Source organism: Stegodyphus dumicola, chromosome X1, assembly GCF_044657685.1.
Source record: "Stegodyphus dumicola isolate Sdum_Otavi_A_Nest chromosome X1, ASM4465768v1".
Lineage (NCBI taxonomy): Eukaryota > Metazoa > Arthropoda > Arachnida > Araneae > Eresidae > Stegodyphus > Stegodyphus dumicola.
In genome coordinates this window covers 103,852,560-103,875,407 of record NC_140780.1, presented here as the reverse complement: position 1 = coordinate 103,875,407, position 22,848 = coordinate 103,852,560, and the positions used below count along the sequence as shown (strand labels likewise).

The window sequence follows — 22,848 nt, the reverse complement described above, 5'->3', positions numbered from 1 at the left end:
GGATGTGCTATTCACGGATGAGGCAACTTTCTCACAGGACGGCATCTTCAATAGCCACAACATGCATGTGTGGGCAACTCATAATCCACACGGCACACGTCCACATGCAGTCCAAACCGGCTTCTCCGTGGATGTGTGGGCGGATATTGTTAACGACTACCTCATAGGACCATACCTCTTACCTGCACGTACAAATGGCTTATGTTACCATATTTTAATGCAAGAGGTGCTACCGGAATTGCTGCAGGATGTTCCGGCTGTCGTTCGTGATCGCATGTGGTTCCAGCATGATGGTGCACCAGCCCATAACCACATGCGGGTCCGCAAGTACTTGGATGTGACATATCCGGGGCGATGGATTGGTCATGGTGGACCCGTTCGATAGCCACCCCGTTTGCCAGATTTATCCAGCTTGAATTTTTTTATGTGGCTATCTGAAGAGCATCATTTACGAGACTCCCGTTGACTCACTGGACGACTATCCATTGCGGCTGCAAGCGTGCACGAAATGCCTGTCGTTTTTCAAAATGTTTGTCAATCCCTTCTGCGACGTTACCAAGCATGTATTACTGCTGGTGGTCGCAATTTTGAACATTTATTGTGAATACTGTATTGCTACAAAGAAACACTTTGCGTTGATTTTGTACATAAACACATCTTCCTCTCGTGTCGTTTTTTTGCGTTCCTACCTTAACCCGTCACTTTAGACTCTACATTCCTATAAAAAAATGCATGTTTTAGTACGCTCTACAACTCCTCTAAGTTTGTCCCGAGATCTATGAAACACCCTGTATATGTGTTCAAATCAATATATATGTGGGATTCTACGAGTAAATCCATAGCTTAAAATTTTTCCACGCGTGCGGTTTAATTTTTAGCTATTGACTGCACGAGTCAAATTGATAGAACTCTCGCTACTTTGTTTTATGAAAGGAGATGTAAGATGTTATAGATGTTGTGTTAATAGATGTTCCAAAAATAATATTAAAAACGCCGCTTTAATTGAATGTTGTTAATGGTAGAAATGATTTTACATTTAATAAAGCTATTCTTTATGGTTGTAAAACTTTGGCAAAATTTCAGGAAAAACTTAAGATATGTGAAAAATATTAAATTAGATAATGACAAAAACAAATCCGTTAAGCCTAATTCTAAAACCAGAGGCGACCATTTTGATAGTAAAATAAAAACAGATATTCGCTGCTATAACTGCGGAAATCTTGGTGAGATGGAGAATTTCTGTAAATAAGAGGAAGGGAAAAAAATGCTTTCGTTGTAATTTATTTGGACACGTAGCCGCAGAATGTATGAAAAATAAGACAAATATAAAAGATCTTGTCAGAGTGAATCCTATTTGAAAACAAGCAGTTCAATGATATGCATAAAATTGTATGGATAGATAATGTAGAAAAGCTCTTATTGATACAGGAAGTGATATAAATATAGTATCGAAAAATATTTATAAAGCAATTGGCTCACCTAACGTTAATTCTTTCGATTTGATTCTAGTAGGCTTTCGTAATAATAATATAAAACCTATCGGTTATTTTACAGGTTCCATACGAATTAATGATTGTGAAATTAAATCAAATATTTATGTTGTGCCCCAAGGAACAATGAATGAAAATGCTGTTATTGGAAATGAATTGCTTTCTCAAATTAAAATCATTATAAACAAGAGCGGGATACCTATGAAAGTAGTAGAAGATGAAACTGAATCGAATTTAATGAATGTAAATGTAGATCAAGAAGATGCGTTAGATAACTGTTCAGATATTAATAAAGCATATAGGCCGGAAGTTAAACACTTAATTCAAAGATATATTGCTAATAAAAATGAGAACCATGCAAAAGAAAGAGATGCAGTTGAAGATGAATTAAAGGAAGGAAGTCTCAGGAAGGAAAAAAGTAATGTTAAAAGTGGGAAAGGAACATTTCAAAATGTAGAGGAACAGAAGAATCCCATTAATAATAGGAAGAAGAAAAAAATCCACCTAAGAAAGTTTAGGAAGCCAAAGAGAATAATGCAAAAATTAATAATTCCAAAAAACCCACTTCAGGGCCAAAGAGTTCTAGAAAAAGAACTAATTCAGAATATGAGAAATTGGTTGAACACAGTCAAAAGTCTTTAATCCAGACGTCCATAATTCGGAATGATCTATAATCCGGACCTGAAAAGCTACAAACTTTCTGCGCATGCGTTATGTGCATATGCGTTTACGCATGCGCGTTTAATGTATAACGGACGGTATAAGCTAAGCTAAAACTATCTAATTATCTATTTGAGTTAATGTTGCAGATTGCGTTGTTCCTTAATCTTCGAATTGGATCCGGCTTGTTATTTTTTGCAGACTGTTACAGCAATTTTATAAAAGTAAGCCTGAACTTTTGATTATGTCAAAAGGAATTTCCGATTCTGGAGCTGCCAAAGGATCTACAAAGCGAAAGCATGTTTCGATGCCCATCAAACAAAAAGTGGAATTGCTGCAAAAAATGGATAATGGCATATTCTTTGTTTCTCTAACCATTTCGAAATCTGTTTATCAATTTTACGCTGCTCTGCGAGGGGGGGGGGAACATCGCGGCGCGCAATGAACTGGAAGTTGATCTGCCAGCACTATCCTTATCTACAGAGCAGATGTCTTTATTTTATTCGGCTTATAATTCCTTACTAAATGTCGTATTTCATCTCGATGTACCCCGTCTTTGATATGATTTAAATCAAATTCCTCGTCATTATAACTATCACGAATACACATCAAATAGTTTTCTGGTTGCAATTTTCTAGTTTCGACTATGCGTAATGTATGCTTTATGCATGCGCACGTTGAAAGAAATGTTTAATAAAGTAATCAAATAAATATTAAGCTTTTTTTTTGTAAATTTTGATACCCTTTAGATCATAATTGCTTTTTATTTCATAAATTACGGTTTCATATTTTTAATTTTATAATTTCTGCATGCCATCTTACCAGATTTAAACTGATGATCTATAATCCGGAATCGCCGAAGTCCCGAGGAGTCCGGATTAAAGGACTGTATTAATGCTGGTGAAACAGAAATATCAATAGTAAAAAAGAGTAAGCAGCAAGAGAAACTTCCAGTTAAAGAACTAGATCCTGGTTTGTCTGAAAAACTTAAAGGAAGACAAGCCAAAGGTAAAACTACTAATACTGAAATGCATATTATTTTAAAAGATAACAAACCTATTTCTCTGATACCCAGAGGCTTACCAATTACAGATAAAGAAAATGTCGAACTAAAACAAGTAAAATCTATTTTACAAATGGAGTTGGATGGTCATGAACAACAAGTTAGATCTTTGGAAAGAAAACTTTCCATATCAGAACAGACTGTAATCACGTCACAAAAACAACTATCAGATGCCAAGAAGCTGCAAAATTTCAAATGAGCTCCAAAGATAAAATCTTCTCTGAGCAAGAAAAAGAAGTTCAACATGTTAAACTGAAAATGCAAGAAAAGCTACCTTTTGAAAAGGATCGCATGAGAAAAATTATGGAGAAGAGATTATTTGCTAAACAAGCAGACTTAGAAAGAAAAATATGTATCACTGATGAAAAATTTAGTCAGTTGCTAGAAATTCTTAATGCTGATGACTGGGAATATTATGGAGACGTATGGAGTGGTGCTGCTGTTCCAACACCATCTAGTGTGACTTCAGCTTACAAATCAACTAAACCTAAGACAAGGTTATATAAGAGGCGCAAATCTTCCCTTGAAGAACGTTCAGCAAAATCAGCTCTTAATTTTATATCTGGAGTAAGCAAACAGAAGGCTTCTAATTTTCAAGCAGATACTGATTATACTTCTGGAAAAGAAAACATTAAATAAATAATCGACGGATAAATTCCAAATAATTTTGAAATTTACCGAGGACAACTTCGAAAAAATGCAAAGAAACAAATATATAATTGTAATAAGGCTATGTACTATGTACCTTATTTGTAATATGCCATTATATGTAATATTATGGAATATGTAGCTTTATTGTAACATGCTGTATGAACCAAAGTATTATTATATGGCAATGTACTCTGCCAAGGCCTTTGTATGGCACTGTATTTTAAATGAATTTCAATAAATATGCTGGGTGTCTCCGATTGGTGTGAGGGGTCGTGTGGCCCCTCACCCTTCCCCATACCATCTTGGGGTGTTCTAGACAAGAGGGATGCGGTGCTAACCAGCACAAAGCAAAACACGACTGATCTTTTTTTATATGCATGTATCTATTGAACTATAAATTCACCTTGAAAAACTAAATGGTGCCCGTCGTTCAACATGTATTCTAGAATGTGCTCTTAGGGACAAAAAGGTTGGGGATCCCTGACCTAAAGTATATAAATATGATAGAAAAACATTCAAATCATGTTTCCCACATACCAAGACTCTAGCAAACTGGTACAAATCTATAAATGCAGCACCTGGTTTTACACCTGAATCTTTGAATGCATTAGATAATGAAGTTAAGAGCACTTCATACCATCGCGTTTTTCATTGATCATTGATGTTATGACCATACGTAAACATGTTGAATTTGATGGCCAAATTTATCATGGATACATTGATACAGGTATGCAGAGTGACGATGATTCACTTCCACTAGCTAGAGAGGCATTAGTGTTTATGCTAGCATGCAACAATGGTAACTTTAAAATCCCAGTTGGTTATTTTTTAATTGATGGCATTAGTAGTGAAACTAAAGCAAACCTTGTGGTTAAGTATTTAAGTGTATTACACAATGCTGTATCAGTAACATGTGATGGTTTATCTTTGAATTTGAATATGCTAAGACATTTATTTTGCAGATTTCAATACTATATTTAAGCATACTATTGTAGCTTTTTTAGATCCCTGCCATGTGCTCAAATTAGTCTGCAATACCTTAAGAGATAAAAAATGCTTTGTTAATGAAAATGAAGGCCTTATTGACTGGAAATATATTAAAGCATTACAAGAGACAGAAGAGTCTAGGTTATCTAGGTAAACTGAAAAAGCAATATGTCAGACTCTTTCAGCAAAATATGAAAGTTTCTCTTGCAGAGCAGCCTTTTTATCCAATCTGTTGCTGATGCCATTCAGTTTTGTGCTGAGGTTTTAGATTTAGATGTTGCTAAATTGCAACTGTTGCTGTTGAATTTTGCTTAAAAATTAATGTTTTGATATTTTCTATTCAAGAAATTTAAAGCAGATGGGATTTTAAAAAACCGTGAGTATACAGAACAGCAGTTTTATCCTAAAAGCTCTCAATGACTTGCAAAGGTATTTAAGCAACTTGATAATTAGTGTAAATGGAATTAAAGTTACTGAATGTCATTAAAAAACTGGCTTTCTGGTATGTATTGAGAGTTATAAAATATTAATACAAAAGCTGGTAACTTTTAAATCAACCATTATTAATATACTTACCATCATATAAATTAAGCCAAGATTATACGGTACAAAGTCCGAAATCAGGACAGATGAATGACTGGTTTGAAAAATCATTTTATACCCAAGCCTTGGCAACATTTGAATTCTGTTGGTTTTACCTGATGGCTCAAAAATAGTCCTGATTGTAGACAACTGTTTCGTTCATACTTCACTTAAAGTTTTAGTGAAAGATAATGTATCCATATTATTCTTCTCTCCAAATTGTACGTCTGTCATTCAGCCTACGGATATCGGAATAGTACGCGTGCTGAAATGCAAATATAAAGTAGCATTTTTAAACTCCATGTTAAAGTTCTTGAACAATGGCAAAACTATTCAAGAATTTTTGAAATATTTTAGCATAAAATCTGCTGTGTGGAGCATCGCAAGATCATGGAAGGATGTATCTCCAGATATGTTAAAAAAATGCTTGGCATAATTTATGGCCAGCTACTATATTTTATGGTGAGGATAATGAAGATGATAGCTACGGATTTGAAGGTTTTCGGATATCGCAAACTAAAGGTGAAATTTTTCAGTTAATGGATTTTGTAAAGAAATGTGGAGAAGCAGTAATAAATGATGATATAACAGAAATTTTTCATTGCGATGATAATGCCCCAATCATCAATCAATTAACGGATGGAGAAATCTGTAGTATGGTTCTGGACCCAGAAAATACCGCTACTGATAGTGAAGAAAGTAACAGAGAGGTTATTGAAAACGAAAAAATTTTGACTGACAAGTTAGTCGGCATTCTCGACACAGCAATTACAGGACTTGAACAGTGGAACTTTGTAACTGAACAAGAAATTATGTCTGTTTATAAAATTAAAGAGAAAGTATTAGCACAAAAAACTAAGCAACTTACATTGAAAGAAATGTTTAATAAAGTAAACAAATAAATATTAAACTTTTTTTGTGTAAATTTTGATACCCTTTAAATCATAATTGCTCTTTATTTCATAAATTACGATTTCATATTTTTAATTGTATTATTCCTGCATGCCATCTTACCAGATTTAAATTGATAATCTAATATCCAGAAAAATCCCAAATCCGGAATCGCCGAAGTCCCGACGAATCCGGATTTTGGACCTTTCTACTGTATTGAAATGCTTTTCCAAATGATTCATATGCAAGAAGGATTCAATAATAATCCTACATCATATCAGTTTGCTACATATAAAAAACTACTCGTACAAACTCAAATAAGTGATTTTGTCAATGGCAATTGCGTTCCAGAAGAAAGCATAAGCATTCTTACTGCAACCAGAATAACTAACTACATCTGAGAAAATAATTAATATCACAAGTGACAGGTTAAGAGCTATGGATAACACAACAAATGTATTTTGGGATGCTGTAAATTAAGATCATGATTATGTGTTTAATCCAGCAATATTAAGCAGGTGCTTGGAGCATATTGTTTATTATATAGCTGGTTTTGTAGTTAGAAAAATATCTTTGAAAATTAAATGTGAGATATGTTTAGATGTATTTATATAAAAAACCTGTTTTTCAGCATTCACTGGTATCATTTCAAAGCAGAGGTAAACTAATTCATGAGTCAAATTACGTGTATTTTATATGGAAAGAAAAAGGTGAATCCATTTTTCGTTTTTTTATTAATATTTTCAATATGCATCATGCAATAAAACAACCCAGAATTCTGACAGCTACAATTCAGGTTTTAAATGCTTTAAAGGGTAATAATTTATTTCATTCACTAAATGGCCACATGCATGATATGTCTACACTTGATAATCATGTAGTGCATTTAGTAAAGGCAACTATAAAAAATGATCTCTGTGTAAGACATATATATTGGGGGAAAATAAAATAAATGCTGCTGAATCTGTTCGACAGATGTACACAAAAGCCATTTTATTCAAAGGGCAGTAGAAAAAAATACACAATATATAGTTTATGGAAACAATTATGTCTCTGTTTTTGGATATATAGGCTAAAATAAGATATAAATTGGATATAAAAGCAAAAAGGTATGTAAATTTATATCTTTTCATAGTTATTTATTTCTGTGTAAAATGTACATCTCAAAACATGTGGAAATACTTGTCAATTTTGTATGTACAAGAATTATTAAAAGGTAAGCCAAAATACTTGTCATATTTAACAATTTGCTTATTACATTTAAGAATTAAATTTTATATGTATGTGAGGTTCATTAAATAACCTGAAGTTAAAAAATACTTAATTGCATATTCTCAGAAATGATAAATATATTTATAATGAATACCTTATTATACTTCTGTACTGTTTTATGAAGAAGAAAGTGTTATAAATGTTTCTAAATCAACGAAAGGAATTTGCTTCAGAATGCCATAAATTAACTGATTTATGTTTTTCTGAAGGCTTATTATTTTGTATGTAAACTTATTAGGATATTTACTCCCTTGTTTTAGTTTTCTTAATTCTCTTTAAAACATCATTTTTTCACTTAAATGGCCAAGGATATATTGACTATAATTTATTTTTTATAAACATCTTTAGCTTTGTAATCTATTAGGAACAGCTGTACTGCAGTTTTGTGTGTACTGTTGTTATTTTAATAAAAATGGATGTTGTGTCTTTATCAATCATCCTATGTACTTGAACTATACGTTTTCCATTGGAATTGTATTCTTCCATGATAGTCAAAAATTTGTTTCGATGCACTGGAGGCTTCATTCTTATATATTTGATTATCAAAGACTTGACGAATTTATCAGTTTCTTTTTCTTCACTTTCACTGAGCATTCCATTTAACTCTTGTTGCTCAGTTAAGCATTCAACAGAGTTAGTGAATGATATACAATCATCTCATTAATATCTTTGCTGTTGATGTCCAAGTTTAGTTCCCTTATTGTGCTAACTATTTCATCTGTGCTAATTTTCAAAGTTTATTCAGAATTAATGAAATTACTCATCATTTAGAGGCATAACTGTTTCCAGGAAAGGCTGGCAAATAAATTCATTGAGTTTTTAAGTTTAAAACTCACAGACAATGAAATTTGCACACGAAGGGGAAAAAACATGCTATAACCTTGAAACTATGTACACTGCTAACCTGGATGCTGATAAGCTAAAGTTCCCCATTTGAGGTAATTCTGCATGACTGCAACCATGGCTTGGTACTGCACACTCACGACAACAGCCTTATAAACTGGTGTAACTCCATAACCTCAGAAAGCACTAACCAATGCAATAAGAACATGGAGTAAGAAAATAGTCACACAGACGTTGATTTGCATAGTCATTGGTTTTGAGACAGTCCTTATCAATGAACTACCAACAAGAGGTTGCAGCTCATATGGACCATTCTCACTACATCACTGATACTGTTATGAGTGGGAGACATCCGTACATAATAGACAGGTTTTGATAAATCCCACAGTGATCCTGTCCATTACATAAGCACGTGCAGAGCCTACTGTGTGTGCATGAAACACTTCCAGATAACTTTTCATGATCTGTAATCCCACGCCCCATATTTACACTACCTTCAACTTTGGAACATCAGCAGCTCCATTTACAGTGGAGCTAGCCCAAGGCAACATAAAATGCCATACACTGGCAATGCATTATGCTTAGCCATAAACTTCATTTTCAAGGCAGATGGTCATTGCATCAAGGTGTGGAGGTCCTCTGGCTAACAACACAGTTACTGTTACATCTAAACTGTCGACTCCCAGTGCCATCATATCTAAACTCTAGAATAATCTTAATTAAAAATGTAAATAGAACTCTAATTGAACAGAGCTATAATGACTGTGTGGAGACAGCATGTAATATTCATGCAATGTAACCTTAGTTAAGTTACTGAGGTAGTAAATGAGGAAAAAGACAAAAGAGTACATTACTTGCCACACACACACACCTGTACTAAAGGAGTCAAGTGAAACCACAAAAATATGACCCTTTTTAATGTATTTGCATGTTCAAAGTATTCACTCTCTCTCAATGATTGTTTTAGTAAAGAACCAAATTTAATAGAAATTATATCTCAAACATATTACAGTCAAGAGTCGTTAATCCGGACTCGTTGGGACTTCGGCAATTTCGGATTATAGATCATCAGTTTAAATCTGGTAAGATGGCATGCAGAAATTATAAAATTAAAAATATGAAACTGTAATTTATGAAATAAAGAACAATTATGATCTAAAAGGTATCAAAATTTACAAAAAAAAGCTTAATATTTATTTTTTTACTTTATTAAACATCTCTTTCAATGTAAGTTGTTTAAGTTGCTTCGTTTTATGTGATAATACTTTCTCTTTAATTCTATAAACAGACATAATTTCTTCTTCAGTTAGAAAGTTCCGCTGTTCAAATCCTATAATTACTGTGTCGAGAATACCGACTAATTTGTCAATCGAAATTTTTTCATTTTCAATAACCTCTGTGTCACTTTCTTCACTATCGGAAGCGAATTATAATGACGAGGAATTTGATTTAAATCATATCAAAGACGGAGTACATCGAGATGAAATACTACATTTAGTAAGGAATTATAAGCCAAATAAAATAAAAACATCTGCCCTGAAGATTAGGATAGTGCTGACAGATCAACTTCCAATTCATTGCGCCCCCCCCACAGAGCAGCGTGAAATTGATAAACAGATTTCGGAACGGTTAGAGAAAAAAGGATATGCCTTTATCCATTTTTTGCAGTAATTCCACTTTTTGTTTAATGGACTTTGAAACATACTTTCGCTTTGTAGATACCCTTAACAACGCAATCTGCAACATTAACTGAATTAGATAATTTTAGCTTAGCTTATACAGTCTGTTATACATTAAACGCCCATGCATAAACGTATTATGAGCATGCGCACATGCATATTCGCAACCGTAAAGGTCTTACGCGTATGCGTCAATGCGACGCATGTGCAGAAAGTTTGTAGCTCTGAGGTCCGGATTATGGGTGTCCGAATAACGACTTTTGACTGTATATCATTTTCGAAAATATCGCATAGGAGTGTCATCTGACAACGAAAAGGCCTTTTGTCAAATCAAAAATAGCAGTGAAAGAGATTTTTTAAAGATTTCTATGGTTCAATAATCAACATGGTTTGAAAATTTATCGACATAACCAAGTCGTTTTGGAGCTCCCATCAAGTCCATTTCTGCTAGGCACAACACTTAATCACCTTTTGACAACAGTCCCATAAAAATTTGTAAAAACTTCTAATATTGTGAAGGATTCATTTTACCTCAATAATTCGTTCATTAGCTTAAATCATGTAGATGAAGTGGAAAATTTCATTCAAAAAGCAAAATTGATTTTGGCTTCAGGGCATTTCAATTTACGATGTTTATGATCAAATTTTCGCATCGACATGATCCATGAGATAGAGAATACGTCGAAAGTTGTACCTGTATTTAGGATTAGTATGGGATTTAGAAAAAGATAATTTGGGTAGCAAGATCGCCGAAACATTTAACTTAAGGGAACCTATTACCAAAAGAAAAGTTTTATCAGCTACTCAGAAAATTTTTGATCCCATTGGCTTTACTGCATCAATAACTGTAATTTCAAAGCTGATTTTGCAAGAAACGTGGAACCAGAATATAAAGTGGGATGATCTTCTTCTACCTCTAAGTGAGCAGTTTGGGACTTGGTTAAACCAATTACCTCTGCTATCTCAGATTAAAATTCCTCGATGGTTAAATGATAACCTCGATGGTTATGATAATGAGGATGCCTTAGTTCTCCATGTTTTTTCAGATTCTAGTAAAGAAGCCTATGTGCATTTTGTGCATTTTTAAGAGCTGAAACCATCCAAGGTGTAAAGGTTCAGTTAGTAGGCACGAGAAGTCGAGTATCCCCCAATTAAAGAACTTCCGATTCCACGTCTTGAACTTCTCTCGTGTCTGATAGGTGCCGGGTTCACAAAATAAATTCTATCCAATTTGAAACTTAAGAATTGTAGAACAGTGTTTTGGAGTGATTCTTCTACAGCTTTTGGGTGGATAACAAGTGATCAAGCATGGGATATGTTTGTTCACAATCGAATACAAGAAATAAGATCACTTACAGGAATATCTGTCTGGAGACATGTACGTGGAAGTTTAAATCCAGTGGATCTGCCATCGAGAGGATGTACTATTAAGCAATTACAGAAATCGGCATAGTGGGAGGGTCCATCGTGGCTTTACCTACCAGAAGACAAGTGGCTCCCATGTAGAAGAAAACCTGATAAAGAACTTATGAACAAAGAAAACAGGAAAATGATTTGAACTGGTACTACAAATACTTCTCTTCATTCAGAAAAACGATGAGAATGATCACTTCGATTTTCAGATTTTATCATAATTTAAAGAACAAAGAGAAAAACCCAACCAATGATATCCCAGTTGATGAATCTGAGAATTCTGAAAAGACACTTGTAGACTGGTACAGAAAGAATCATTCACAGGCATAAAAGACCCCACGATTTGTGCATTGAGACAAATCGTAGACTGAAATGGAATTTTCAGAGCCAAAACGAATGTCCTACAGCGTCAAGATAAAGAAGGTATCTCTCCTGATCAGTAGTGATTGATTTTTGCTGGTAAACTGTTGGAAGATGGAAGTACTTTGTCAGATTACAATATTCAGAAAGAATACACATTGCACTTATTCCTTCGCTTGCACGGTGGAGCAAAGAAATGCAAAAAGAATTACACCACTCCCAAGAAAAATAAGCATAAGAAGAAAGTTAAATTATCTGTTACTTATGCACTTATGATATCAGGTTTAACCTCCAGAGTGATAGTAGGTGCTATTTGATTTGAGGAAAACCTGAAACCAAATCATCTCATCCAAAACCTCATCCATCCAAGATCCGTGAAAGAGATGCATACAGAGGAGGCAGTGTCCGTGTTTGGGGTGGTAAGTTTATGGGTGGATGCAGAGATGGCCATGTCTTTTCATATGGAACTATGAATGCTCACAGCTATAAAGATGACATCCTGGATGCTTAGGTGCAACCTTATGCTGGGACACTAGGTGATGATTTCCTACAACAGGACAACAACACTAGACTGCACAGGGCTCACATCATGAATGATTAACTTGATAAGCAAACAGTTCAAGGCATGGAGAAGCCAGCTCGATCACCAGACCTGAATACTATTGAGGATGTTTGATATGCTTTAGGATGATGTATAGCTTCTCTCAGTTCTCCTTTCCAGATCCTTGTCACACTTGCGACTGCTTTGCAAAAGCAATGGAACCTATGGAACTGATAGACCATATCATTGATAGCATCACACATCACTGTATTGCTTCTAGGGGAGATATTGAAGACAATTTTCCTATACCAAACAGGTTTGTTCATTTGATACATATGCTGATTTCTCTAACACCTTACTATGTGTTGTATATTGTGAGTAAGTTTCATTATATTCTACATGTAACTTTTTGAGTAATCATCCTTTTTGCAATTTGTTTCCTTAATTTATGATTAACAGTGTATAAAACATTTATAGAAATTTACAGCATATTCATTCAACTAATGCTGCACTACATTTTTCATGGCTCTGTTACAGAACAATTGTCTAGTGAGGCATATCATGCAAGTAAAAGTCACTAGGTGGCAAGACTGGATTGTAGAAAGGATGACTGATTATTTTCCAGTCAAACAGATCACCAATCAGCTCATGCACCAAAAAAGTTCTTGTTTTAAATCACCTACTAGAATTTTTGATTTTAGAAGATCTGGAATGCTTCCAGTTTAGGAGGTGTGTGGGACAGCCATGTTTTGTAACCTCCAACAATGAAACTTGAGAATTTGTCCCCTTCTTTAAGACAACAAGTAAGGGTATTGAGAGTGGCATCTTTACTCACCTTTGTGTTTCTCAAAAAGTACTTTCATAACCCAACAAGAGCAAAACTTCAGCTAATTCAGTTGATTTTTTATAGTTTGGGGCAGTTTTTGATAGTACCAGAAAGTACAAGGAAAGCAAAATCCAAGTGCCATTTCTTTCAACAGACATAACCAAATCATAAAATCCCATAACATACATTACACATTTGATAGTGAATGATCATGTTAAATTCTCTCACTGATCTTCTGACCACTAGGTTACACATGAAATACGATTTGTACATCTTGTAAATTTGACAAGCAGTGTCTGCTGATAACACGTTTTCTTCATTCACAAGACAAACGACATATTGTATTTCACATTTGGTGTGATTTTCAATCCTTTTAAAGTCTTGAATGATACAAAAATATTGCTTAACTTTGAAATAATAGCATCATTTGGTTTCTGAAAGTCTAAAAAATCATAGTGTACATAGAATTTATAGTCTAAGGTTTTTCGCAGAAAAATCTTGTCAACTAGAATTTATTTTTGAATATACTACATGAATGTGTGTGAAATTAGTTAATCAGCATTCAAATTTACTTTCATATTTGGTGTAAAGTATTTTGTTTTCAGCATCTGTTGTGCCTTCAAAGCTTTCATGCTTTTTGTGTATTTCAGCTTTACTCCTACTATATTTTTGACATAATTACTCAGCTTACACTATAAATTCACCAGATTAAAGGATATTACATTTTCGAGTGTTTGAGAATATTTTCAGGTATTCAAAATTCAATCTATGTTCAAATATGAATGCTGTATTCAAATTTTAACAACTTAATTCTAAAAACTGATTTGAACAAAATAATATTTACTTAGATTAAATAGTAGTTTTAGAAATTTCTTTTAACACATAACCCTAGATTTCAGTTAACTGAAATTTTTGAAAAATACAAGTCTGTTAACACTCCATTACCTATAACTTGCATGAGATACACAATTAAGTCAAAGCTGTCTTTTTGGTTTTTTGTAAGTTTACTTCCTGTTTCATTTCTTAGTTTTTGAAGCAAATACTGTTACATACTGCATACATTTTAGTTTTACCCAAAACACATAACACATAGCACAATCAGTTACATTTTTGATTTCAAGATCTGATTTTGATTTCAATGCTCAGGAAAACTTTCTTAACATATCACGGGATATAAGCATCAACATCACTTCACTAGTACCTGGAATTTAAAAAAAAATAATTAAAAACATGTTAGCTACTAATTTCTCAAAACATTTAATTTATAAAAAAATTGACGAATTAACTCTCTGAGATTGATATACAGTAAATACTCATACTATTCTTATTATATGAATAAAATGTCTAATAAAGCAAATACTTAAGAACAAGCCCTCCCCCCAAAAAAGGAATTATCAATTGCTGAAACAAAATTTCTTCTAAAAACATGCATGACTGACTAACTTCCAAGCCACTGTAGAATAATAGTCCTAACTAATCATTACAAGATCAATTATTATTATTAGTATGTCACAGTGTTCTTTTCTTAAGTAAAAATCTCTTTTATGGTTAAAATATATTAAATAATAATAACAAAACTAGGCCAATAGTCACTATAATAACGCCTAGCATCCTAAAGAAAAGGTCGTTAACAGCAAGTGGTTGTTACAAAGAAAGATTTAATAAATTCTAATCAGCTGGGCACTTTTTGCACCAACTGCTATAATGGAACAATTGTGATAATGAACAACTGTTAAAACTAGCAATGACTATAACAGCATTACTTGTGTATGACAAGAATCACCCTTGTACTGAAGAGCCTAGGTTTGAATCCTGGAGAAGGCATGGATGTTTATAAGCATATAGTGTCTCTGTGGCAAGAAGGCACTTAAAATATATGGAGTAAGCTGAAATTCTCTCGAAAGATTTATGGTAGGGAAAGAGAAGTGGGAGACTCTCAGACTACCCCCGGGGTAATCTCCAATGGAATTCCATTTGGGGTGGAACCTGAAGAGTTAGCAAGGCCCATCGATACCTAATAAGGCAACTTGAATGTACAGACAATTGCAGCCTGTACCAGTTAGTAAGACAGATCATAAAATTTATAAGTAACTGTATGTTATCACATCTAATAAACAAATTAATCTGAATCATAATGGAAGCACAGTATTGCAAAATATGTATATTACATATGAAGATGAAGAAAATTACAATGGCAAACTGTTACATGAAAATTTTATAGAAGGAAATATTTCAAACTGTTAATGAAATAGAATTACGATTTTAAAATCCCCAAATTAAAAACTTTCAGAAAGATAACAATGAAATACAATATGTCAAACAAGCTGACCACAAAATTTTCATACTGCAAGGGTGATTAAATAATCGAAACAGCTCTTAACACATATTTAATTTCCCAATTGTTGACTAATGTAAAAACATTCCAGCTACTCTACACTAGTGTTTCAAATTAAAGCATCTATATTCAAGCCCATCTAGTGGGAGAACCAGTGGTCTAAATGCTTTCAAACTTGGAAGGTATTCCAGAATACCAGGAAGCTATATACAAACATTACATACATATAAACAGTTTGATCAAGAAGTACAAGGTCACATGTTAATGCATATAAAATTAAAAGATTTCAAATGTCAAATACTAATAATAGAAAAGTCCTAGGTGATGCAGTTCAATGACATTGCATGTGTTACCACATGCATACTTAGGTGAAACACTGATTATTAAATGTTACTCTTTAAGTAACCATTTAATTTGTCTTTAAGTAACCATTTGATTGTCGTTAAAGCCAAATTTCCCAAATTTATTTTTATATCAGTTTGCAAAGATTTAATCCATATGTGATTTCTGCAGATTTACCCTTGTCGCATGAATCTTTACAATGCATTTTGTTTCTGAGGCAATCTGGATTTTATTTTCATTTTCGAACCAATTTATTTATTTGTTCTACAGCATGGATGACTTTACTGAATTTACAGAACACAGAATATGAAATATTGAAGCAAAGCTGACAAGATACTCAGTAACTGAGAACTTAATCAAAATGTGAGAATTTTTGGCAACACACATGTTCTAGAAATAATGACAAGATTCTAAACTAAAATGAATCTATCCCCAGCATTGATGGCACTCAACAGTGTACAATGCCTAAGCATTTGAGAAGCTTTCTACAAACGGAAACAAATTATTTGGCAAACAAACTCATAGTAGTCAACAGTGAATCAGATCTTATGGAGGTTACTCATATTATTGGTTTGCCAGATGCAAGCTCTATTTCATGAATTAATTCATAAAGGAAACAATGCTGATCTTGCAGGGTTTCAGTTTACAAACAAGAGCACTATAATATCCCATCAAAATATAACTGACAACAACTACTAGGACTTCTTTAAAAAAAAAAAGAAAGAAAAAGCCATTTTGCCAAAAATAGTGACAAATGACCATTTAATATTAGGTCATAGGCACTATGTACTTGTGCGTGTTAACTAAATTACTCAAGGGAAAAAAAAATAAATTTCATTCACTCATCTTATCGTAAGATAAAAATTTGAAAACTGTTATTCTACTCTTCATAGAGACACAGAAATTACTGAAATTCAATAGGCAACGAATGATTTGGGGGTATTCTGTTAATAAAATGGAACAGCTTATTAAGAAGAAAGCCAGGCAGAAGATTAAGCTTCTATAATTCTTAAGCATTATGCTCAAAGATGACAAACTAAGGGCAATATTTAGTTTGATGAATTTGTTCTATTAAAAAGTTGAAACTGAATCTTATTGTATCAAGAACAAAGAGCATGTCTAAGCAGTGCTATCCGACTCTCAGTTGTTTCACCATGCCTAGACAGCATATAGAGGCATACACAGGTGAGGTTTCTCAAATCAGTATTCTAAACTCAAGGCAAGATCCCCTATCTGTGCATAAATTATTTTAGTGTTTGTGAAGACTTTTCATCATTAAAAAAAAAAAATAATAATCAGAATACATTTATTATTAATTTTTTTTTTTCACAAGCATTTTCCCATTGAAAATCGAATCTTTCAGATATCATTTTAGCTGCCAAATCTAACAATGTGGGTCACGATCAGATAGCCATTTTATAAGAGAAGGAATTTATGAGAATTAAAAGCATCCTTGTAAATTTAATTCAAAATTCTAGATTACAGAATGTGATCAAAATATCAAACCTAGCTGAGTGATTAAAGCAAAAGAAATAGACCCATGCAACCAAAAATTACACTATGATGGATGATACTGGCAGTACTGCTTCAATTCTAATGGCATGCTAGAAACATGTGCAACTGAAAGACTACATCTAATGAATTTGATATTCTTGAGTATAAAACTTATAACTGCATCACTACAGGAAGTTAAACAAATAAATTTTTCTTATATGCTAATGGTTTTAATGATGAAAAAAGAAAGTGTGTTAATCTACCAGCCATTCATAGAATTAAAAAGTTAAGTATCCTTACAGTACTTATGGCATGACAGAAACAAAATTAGGAAATAACAAATTGATTAACTTTAACATTTTGCTCTTTAAGGGATTTAAAATTTATTGCAGATTTCAGTTTCATAATATAACATAATGTAATGATGGCAGTTTAGTAAAATTATGTAATTAAATTGAGAGATTTTACAAAATAATGTAATTTGAAAGAAAATTATATTAGAAGATGCTGTATCAAAAAAGTGACACACTAGGCAAAGAATATTCATTCAACAAAGCATTTCATGCATTTAGCCTAAAACCAGCTATACAACAGATTACAAAAATAATGAAAGCAGTCTTAAGCCAACTAAATTTTTTCTTTCCAAATAAAAGTGATTGAGAATGTTAAAATATAAATATACCACAGCTGCATAACTCAGTAAGACTTAATAGTTTTATAAAATTGCACTTCAAACAAATGCTTTTGTATTTAGAACTAAAAAAAATTACACACAATATGATAAAGAAGCATTAAGTATTACAGCATGTACTATGAAATTCCCCCTCCCCCCACTATATTATATAGTAGATAAATATGTCACAGTTAATTCTCAACTATGATAAATTAAAAGTTTTGGAACTTTTCTAACCTACTTCCACGTATTATATCAGCATGTGTGTTGAAATAGACAGTGTTACACAATGATCAAAATTTTACATTATATTACCATAAAAGAAATTTCAGAGTCTCAACGTATTAAGTAGACTCACAAAATATCAATCAGATTTTGAAATTGCCCCCCTTCAAATTCTAGACAGAAAAAAAAAAAAAAAAAAAAAAAAAAAAAAAAAAAAAAATAGCATACCTTAATAAAAAATATCTAAGACAACACTGCAAGATCATATTAACTTATGCACTGAAATGTGTGCTAAGGGGTAGACCAAAGAAATTTTTTTTCCAGAATTTAAAATATACAATATATAGCAAAATAAGCACATACACAATTGTCATATATGGGAAAACTGACCATTCTGTGTTCTGTTTATTGTAGTACTGTGAAAGAATTACATTTAGCTCAACCAGTTATCAAACAGGTAAAACCCCTCATATGTTTTTATGTATGATAGACAAACATACATTCTGATATTGAAGACTGGGTAAAATATTAAAATATCTGCCAAGAAATGGAGCTCTACTTTAATTCCATATTTACCCTTGGAAAGTGCCCGCTTCCCTGTGATCACATTTACATATAAGTTTTACAGTTTACACATTAAACTTTTTGTATCAAAATTTCTTAATTATTGCTAACTCTTCTTAATGGCTGGAGGGAAAACATATCATTCGCACCATTAATAATCATAAATGAGGGAATAAGAGAGACATTTATTACATATAGAATTCTTGATATCATTCTTTCAGTCAATGGTACAAAATATTCTGAAAAAAATTTCATTCTTTCCTAAAAAGTAATGCAATAGATAAATGTTTTACAGCTTTACATTATCTACCCCATATTGGTTGGCACTTTGTCAGTGAATTACAAACTAAGTCCTTTTCAATAAAAGAATTTTAGAAAATACAAATAGAGATCTTTCAATCCAAATAGTCATCCTTATATTCATAATTATGGATGAAGTACAGTTGTAGAACCTAGAAAAGGCATGTGACAGCAAAGGCCTAGAATTTAGGATGTGTCTGTAACTTGAATTCAGGACTAAGTGTCTTAAAAAGATTTATACAAGCAATGTGGCAATTTACGTTTTATTGTGCCTTTCTTCTTAGGCTGTGTTCAAAAGATGCCTGCATTCTGTATGTTATTTTATATGTGTACACTAAATAATTCTTAAACCATACCTTTTTTGGCCTTATTATTATATTGCTGACGGTTCAATTGATGATGCCCTAATCACTAAAGTACACAAAATGACACATGAACATTAATGTCAATAAAAACCAATTACCTGTTGGCAGATGACACAGAATTCTTAAGAAAACTCATCATGATATAGTCCCAAGAATAAATAAATTTAATTACCTATAATTTAGCTTAGGGCTATCATCAACCAAATGTTTAACATGAATATGCACATTAAGGTATAAAAAAGGCTACAAAATGAAATAATAGAAATGCATATAGCTGAAGAAATAGAATTTAAAATTCTTAACAAGATCTAAAATTTCTATTCAACTTCTGAATTCCTATATAATGATACTGATGACTTCTTCAATAAGGCAGTCAGTTGCAAGAATATTAACTTCTTAAACATACTTATATATGACATTCTAAACGAATAACAGGAGTTTTGAGCCATATCTGCTAAGAGACAAGGATTCCATTATTTCAAACCTTTAATTCAAGTAGAAGGGCATCACTACAATTACTACCTTATTCTTTCTGTATACTTATTTTTAATTTGTAGTTTATGCTTCATATTTCCCTGAGCTGAAAATTTTTGTATTTTTGTTGTGCATAGTGTTTCATTTTGCAATTTCGTAATTTTCACCTCATTTGACATATCTTCTTTCTTTTGCTAATCTATTCCTCATTCAGGCTGCAAGCTTATTCCAGATATGATCTCCTTAGCTGTTATCTCCCTTCATATGGCTGTTGAGCTGACAATTAAACAATAATCTTCCCTTATGCAAAAATCTACATCCTAGGCTCACATCATTAGATACCAACAGTGGCAGTTAAGAAGTAAGGATGTTTTAAAGATGGAGTTCTCCATCAGGACTTCTAACATGCATAAAAAAGCACAGCAGTATGAGAAAATGTTGCAAAATTTGGCTATAGGACAACTTCACCTAAGAGTATGTCTCAAAGATCTTTCATGAAGATGAAGACCCTTCTCATGATAGAACAGTAATTCACTAGTTATTGAAACAACATTTTACACAGAAAACAGCTTTCTATCTGAAAATGCATCGGGTGCAAGGTAAAGTGAGCAACCTTGTACAATTGAAGATAAATTGCAAGGCACATACAAAATATCAGGGTGGATTAGTTACATTCTACAATAGAAAACACTGTAAAGAAATACCATATTTGATGGCATATAAGATGCACCCTTATTTAGAAGGCCACACACAAGAGAAAAAAGTTTGAATAGTCCGCGCGACAGTGCGGTACCACAATAACTTAAAATGTGGTTTCTTTTAGTTCTCACGTTTCGTAAAAGCCAAATAAACAATCATTGAATGCAATTACCAAACATATTTTTATTAAGGAAAAGTAGCAAACAGCAAGCAATCAAACATAATACAAAATAAAGCAGAAACAATGAAGAAACATGCACTTTGGCGTAGTTTAACACTCCTAGTTTATACTGAATTGTATAGCTTAATCTCTTGTTTCCTGTAGTCATATTTTCCAGGGTATTTTTTTAAAACAAATAGTTTTAAGCACCGATACCAACATGTTTATACAGAGTAGCACCGATACCGACATGTGTGTCGGCCGAGTCAAAGAAAGTCTATGTAAAGAAGGAAAGGCTCCATAGACGTAATGTGACCGTCGAACCTGTCCGAACTTCGACATCAGCTTCGAGCTTTTTGGTGACAGATATTTCATGCATGCGCAAAATAATTATGGCAGATGTAGAAAAGTTATGTGTGTCTAGAACTTTATCCGGTCTAAAAATAGCATTCTGTATTAAAAGTTAACCTGTGTCCTTCATGTATAAGACGCAGGTAACTTTTTTGACACCAAATTTAGGAAAAAAAGTGTGTCTTACATGCCGTCAAATATGGTAAATGTTTCTCCCATACATGCATGCAATGCAGTAATAACCTCATTCAGTCAACAAACGGAAGGTCTTGCGTTTAATTCCTGGCAATGACACAGATTATTATTATTATTATTATTATTATTATTATTATTATATTATTTTGAAGATTTCTCACAGAAGTATCAAGTTTGAGTCAAACATTATGATCAACACACTGAACAGTTTCTCTCACCACTCTGGAAGTTATCTGAAGTATACAACACTATTTCTGGCTTTGATGCTACTAAATATTTTTTATTCAGTGCCTTTTCTCCTACTAATGCATATTTTAAGTACTTTTTTATTGCTGAAATGTTTTCCTTACTGTCTGAAGTGTGTGTACCGTATAGACGACATTTGGCCCAATGGTTCTCAGTCAAGAGGCTCTAAATGTGAATACTTTAATTCTAAACGCCTTGTACAATTAAATGCTATATAACATTGAATATCTGAACACAAAAATTACAGAAGTATTGAAAAAAGAGGTAGTTGAAAACATATCATAACCATACACATATCTTTTGCTACAGGATAAAATTATTACTGATGTGCATGCTTCTATTAAAGCTTTTAGTTAAACTGCAAATATTGGAAACACAAATGAAATCAAAATATTTCACACATTTCCTGTCTTAAATCCTGCCATATTAGTTCAAAACAAGAATCTTAAGGGGGGGGGAGGCAAGAAAAATAGCATCATTACGACAGGAATTTTGAAGGCAGATTTAAAGAATTTAATGATTTGAAGTCCGATTTATATTATTTTCATTTCTAATGGTAATAATTTAAAGCAAATGTGAATAATGCACCAGATAATCGTTTTTTTCACAGCTGAAAATTAACAAGCCTAACAAAATGGCCTGATTGATTGCTGAATATCTACAATCTGTGATGAAGATTACGCCTCCAGTAATTTTTATCCAAGGCGTTATCAAACTCAAAACGCTGTAGTAAAAAATAGAGAAATGTAGAATTATTTATGTACAATCACTGTATTTTTTTCTGCATGTGTCAATAAAAAATTAATAGATAAAGGAAAGAGAAGAGGTTGGCGTTATTCATTCTCAAGTTTTGTTCCAATGGGGAAGTTCTTTGAAAATCTGGTTAAGTTTCTATAACTTTCTTATTTTATGTTAAAAATAAGTAAGTTAGTGGTTAATTTAATGCATTAAAATTATTTGAAATAAATGTCACTTTAATAGTTAGCTACTAATACACCAAATTACAGTGTGTACAGAATGTAATGAAGGAAAATTTCTTATAGATTTAAAAAAAAAAAAAAAAATCATGATAAATTTGAATTTTTTCTCTGAATTATTATTATTGCTGTTTATGTGTGTTTTGATAAATATTTATCAAAAATTAGTGAGTGGCATTTGAAATTAAGT

General features: G+C 32.6%; 1 protein-coding gene across 3 annotated transcripts in view; it reads right to left on the bottom strand.

The window, feature by feature from the left end:
• Positions 1 to 7,039: 7,039 nt before the first annotated feature.
• The window catches only part of LOC118200033 (isobutyryl-CoA dehydrogenase, mitochondrial-like), a 127,323-nt gene continuing 111,514 nt past the window's right edge, over positions 7,040 to 22,848 (bottom strand). For all 3 annotated transcript variants that reach the window (XM_085807414.1, XM_085807413.1, XM_085807415.1), the window contains one exon: positions 7,040 to 14,459. In XM_085807414.1, the coding sequence (XP_085663540.1) occupies positions 14,401 to 14,459 (59 nt within the window). In that variant the 3' untranslated portion in view covers positions 7,040 to 14,400. The remainder of the gene's footprint in view (positions 14,460 to 22,848) is intronic.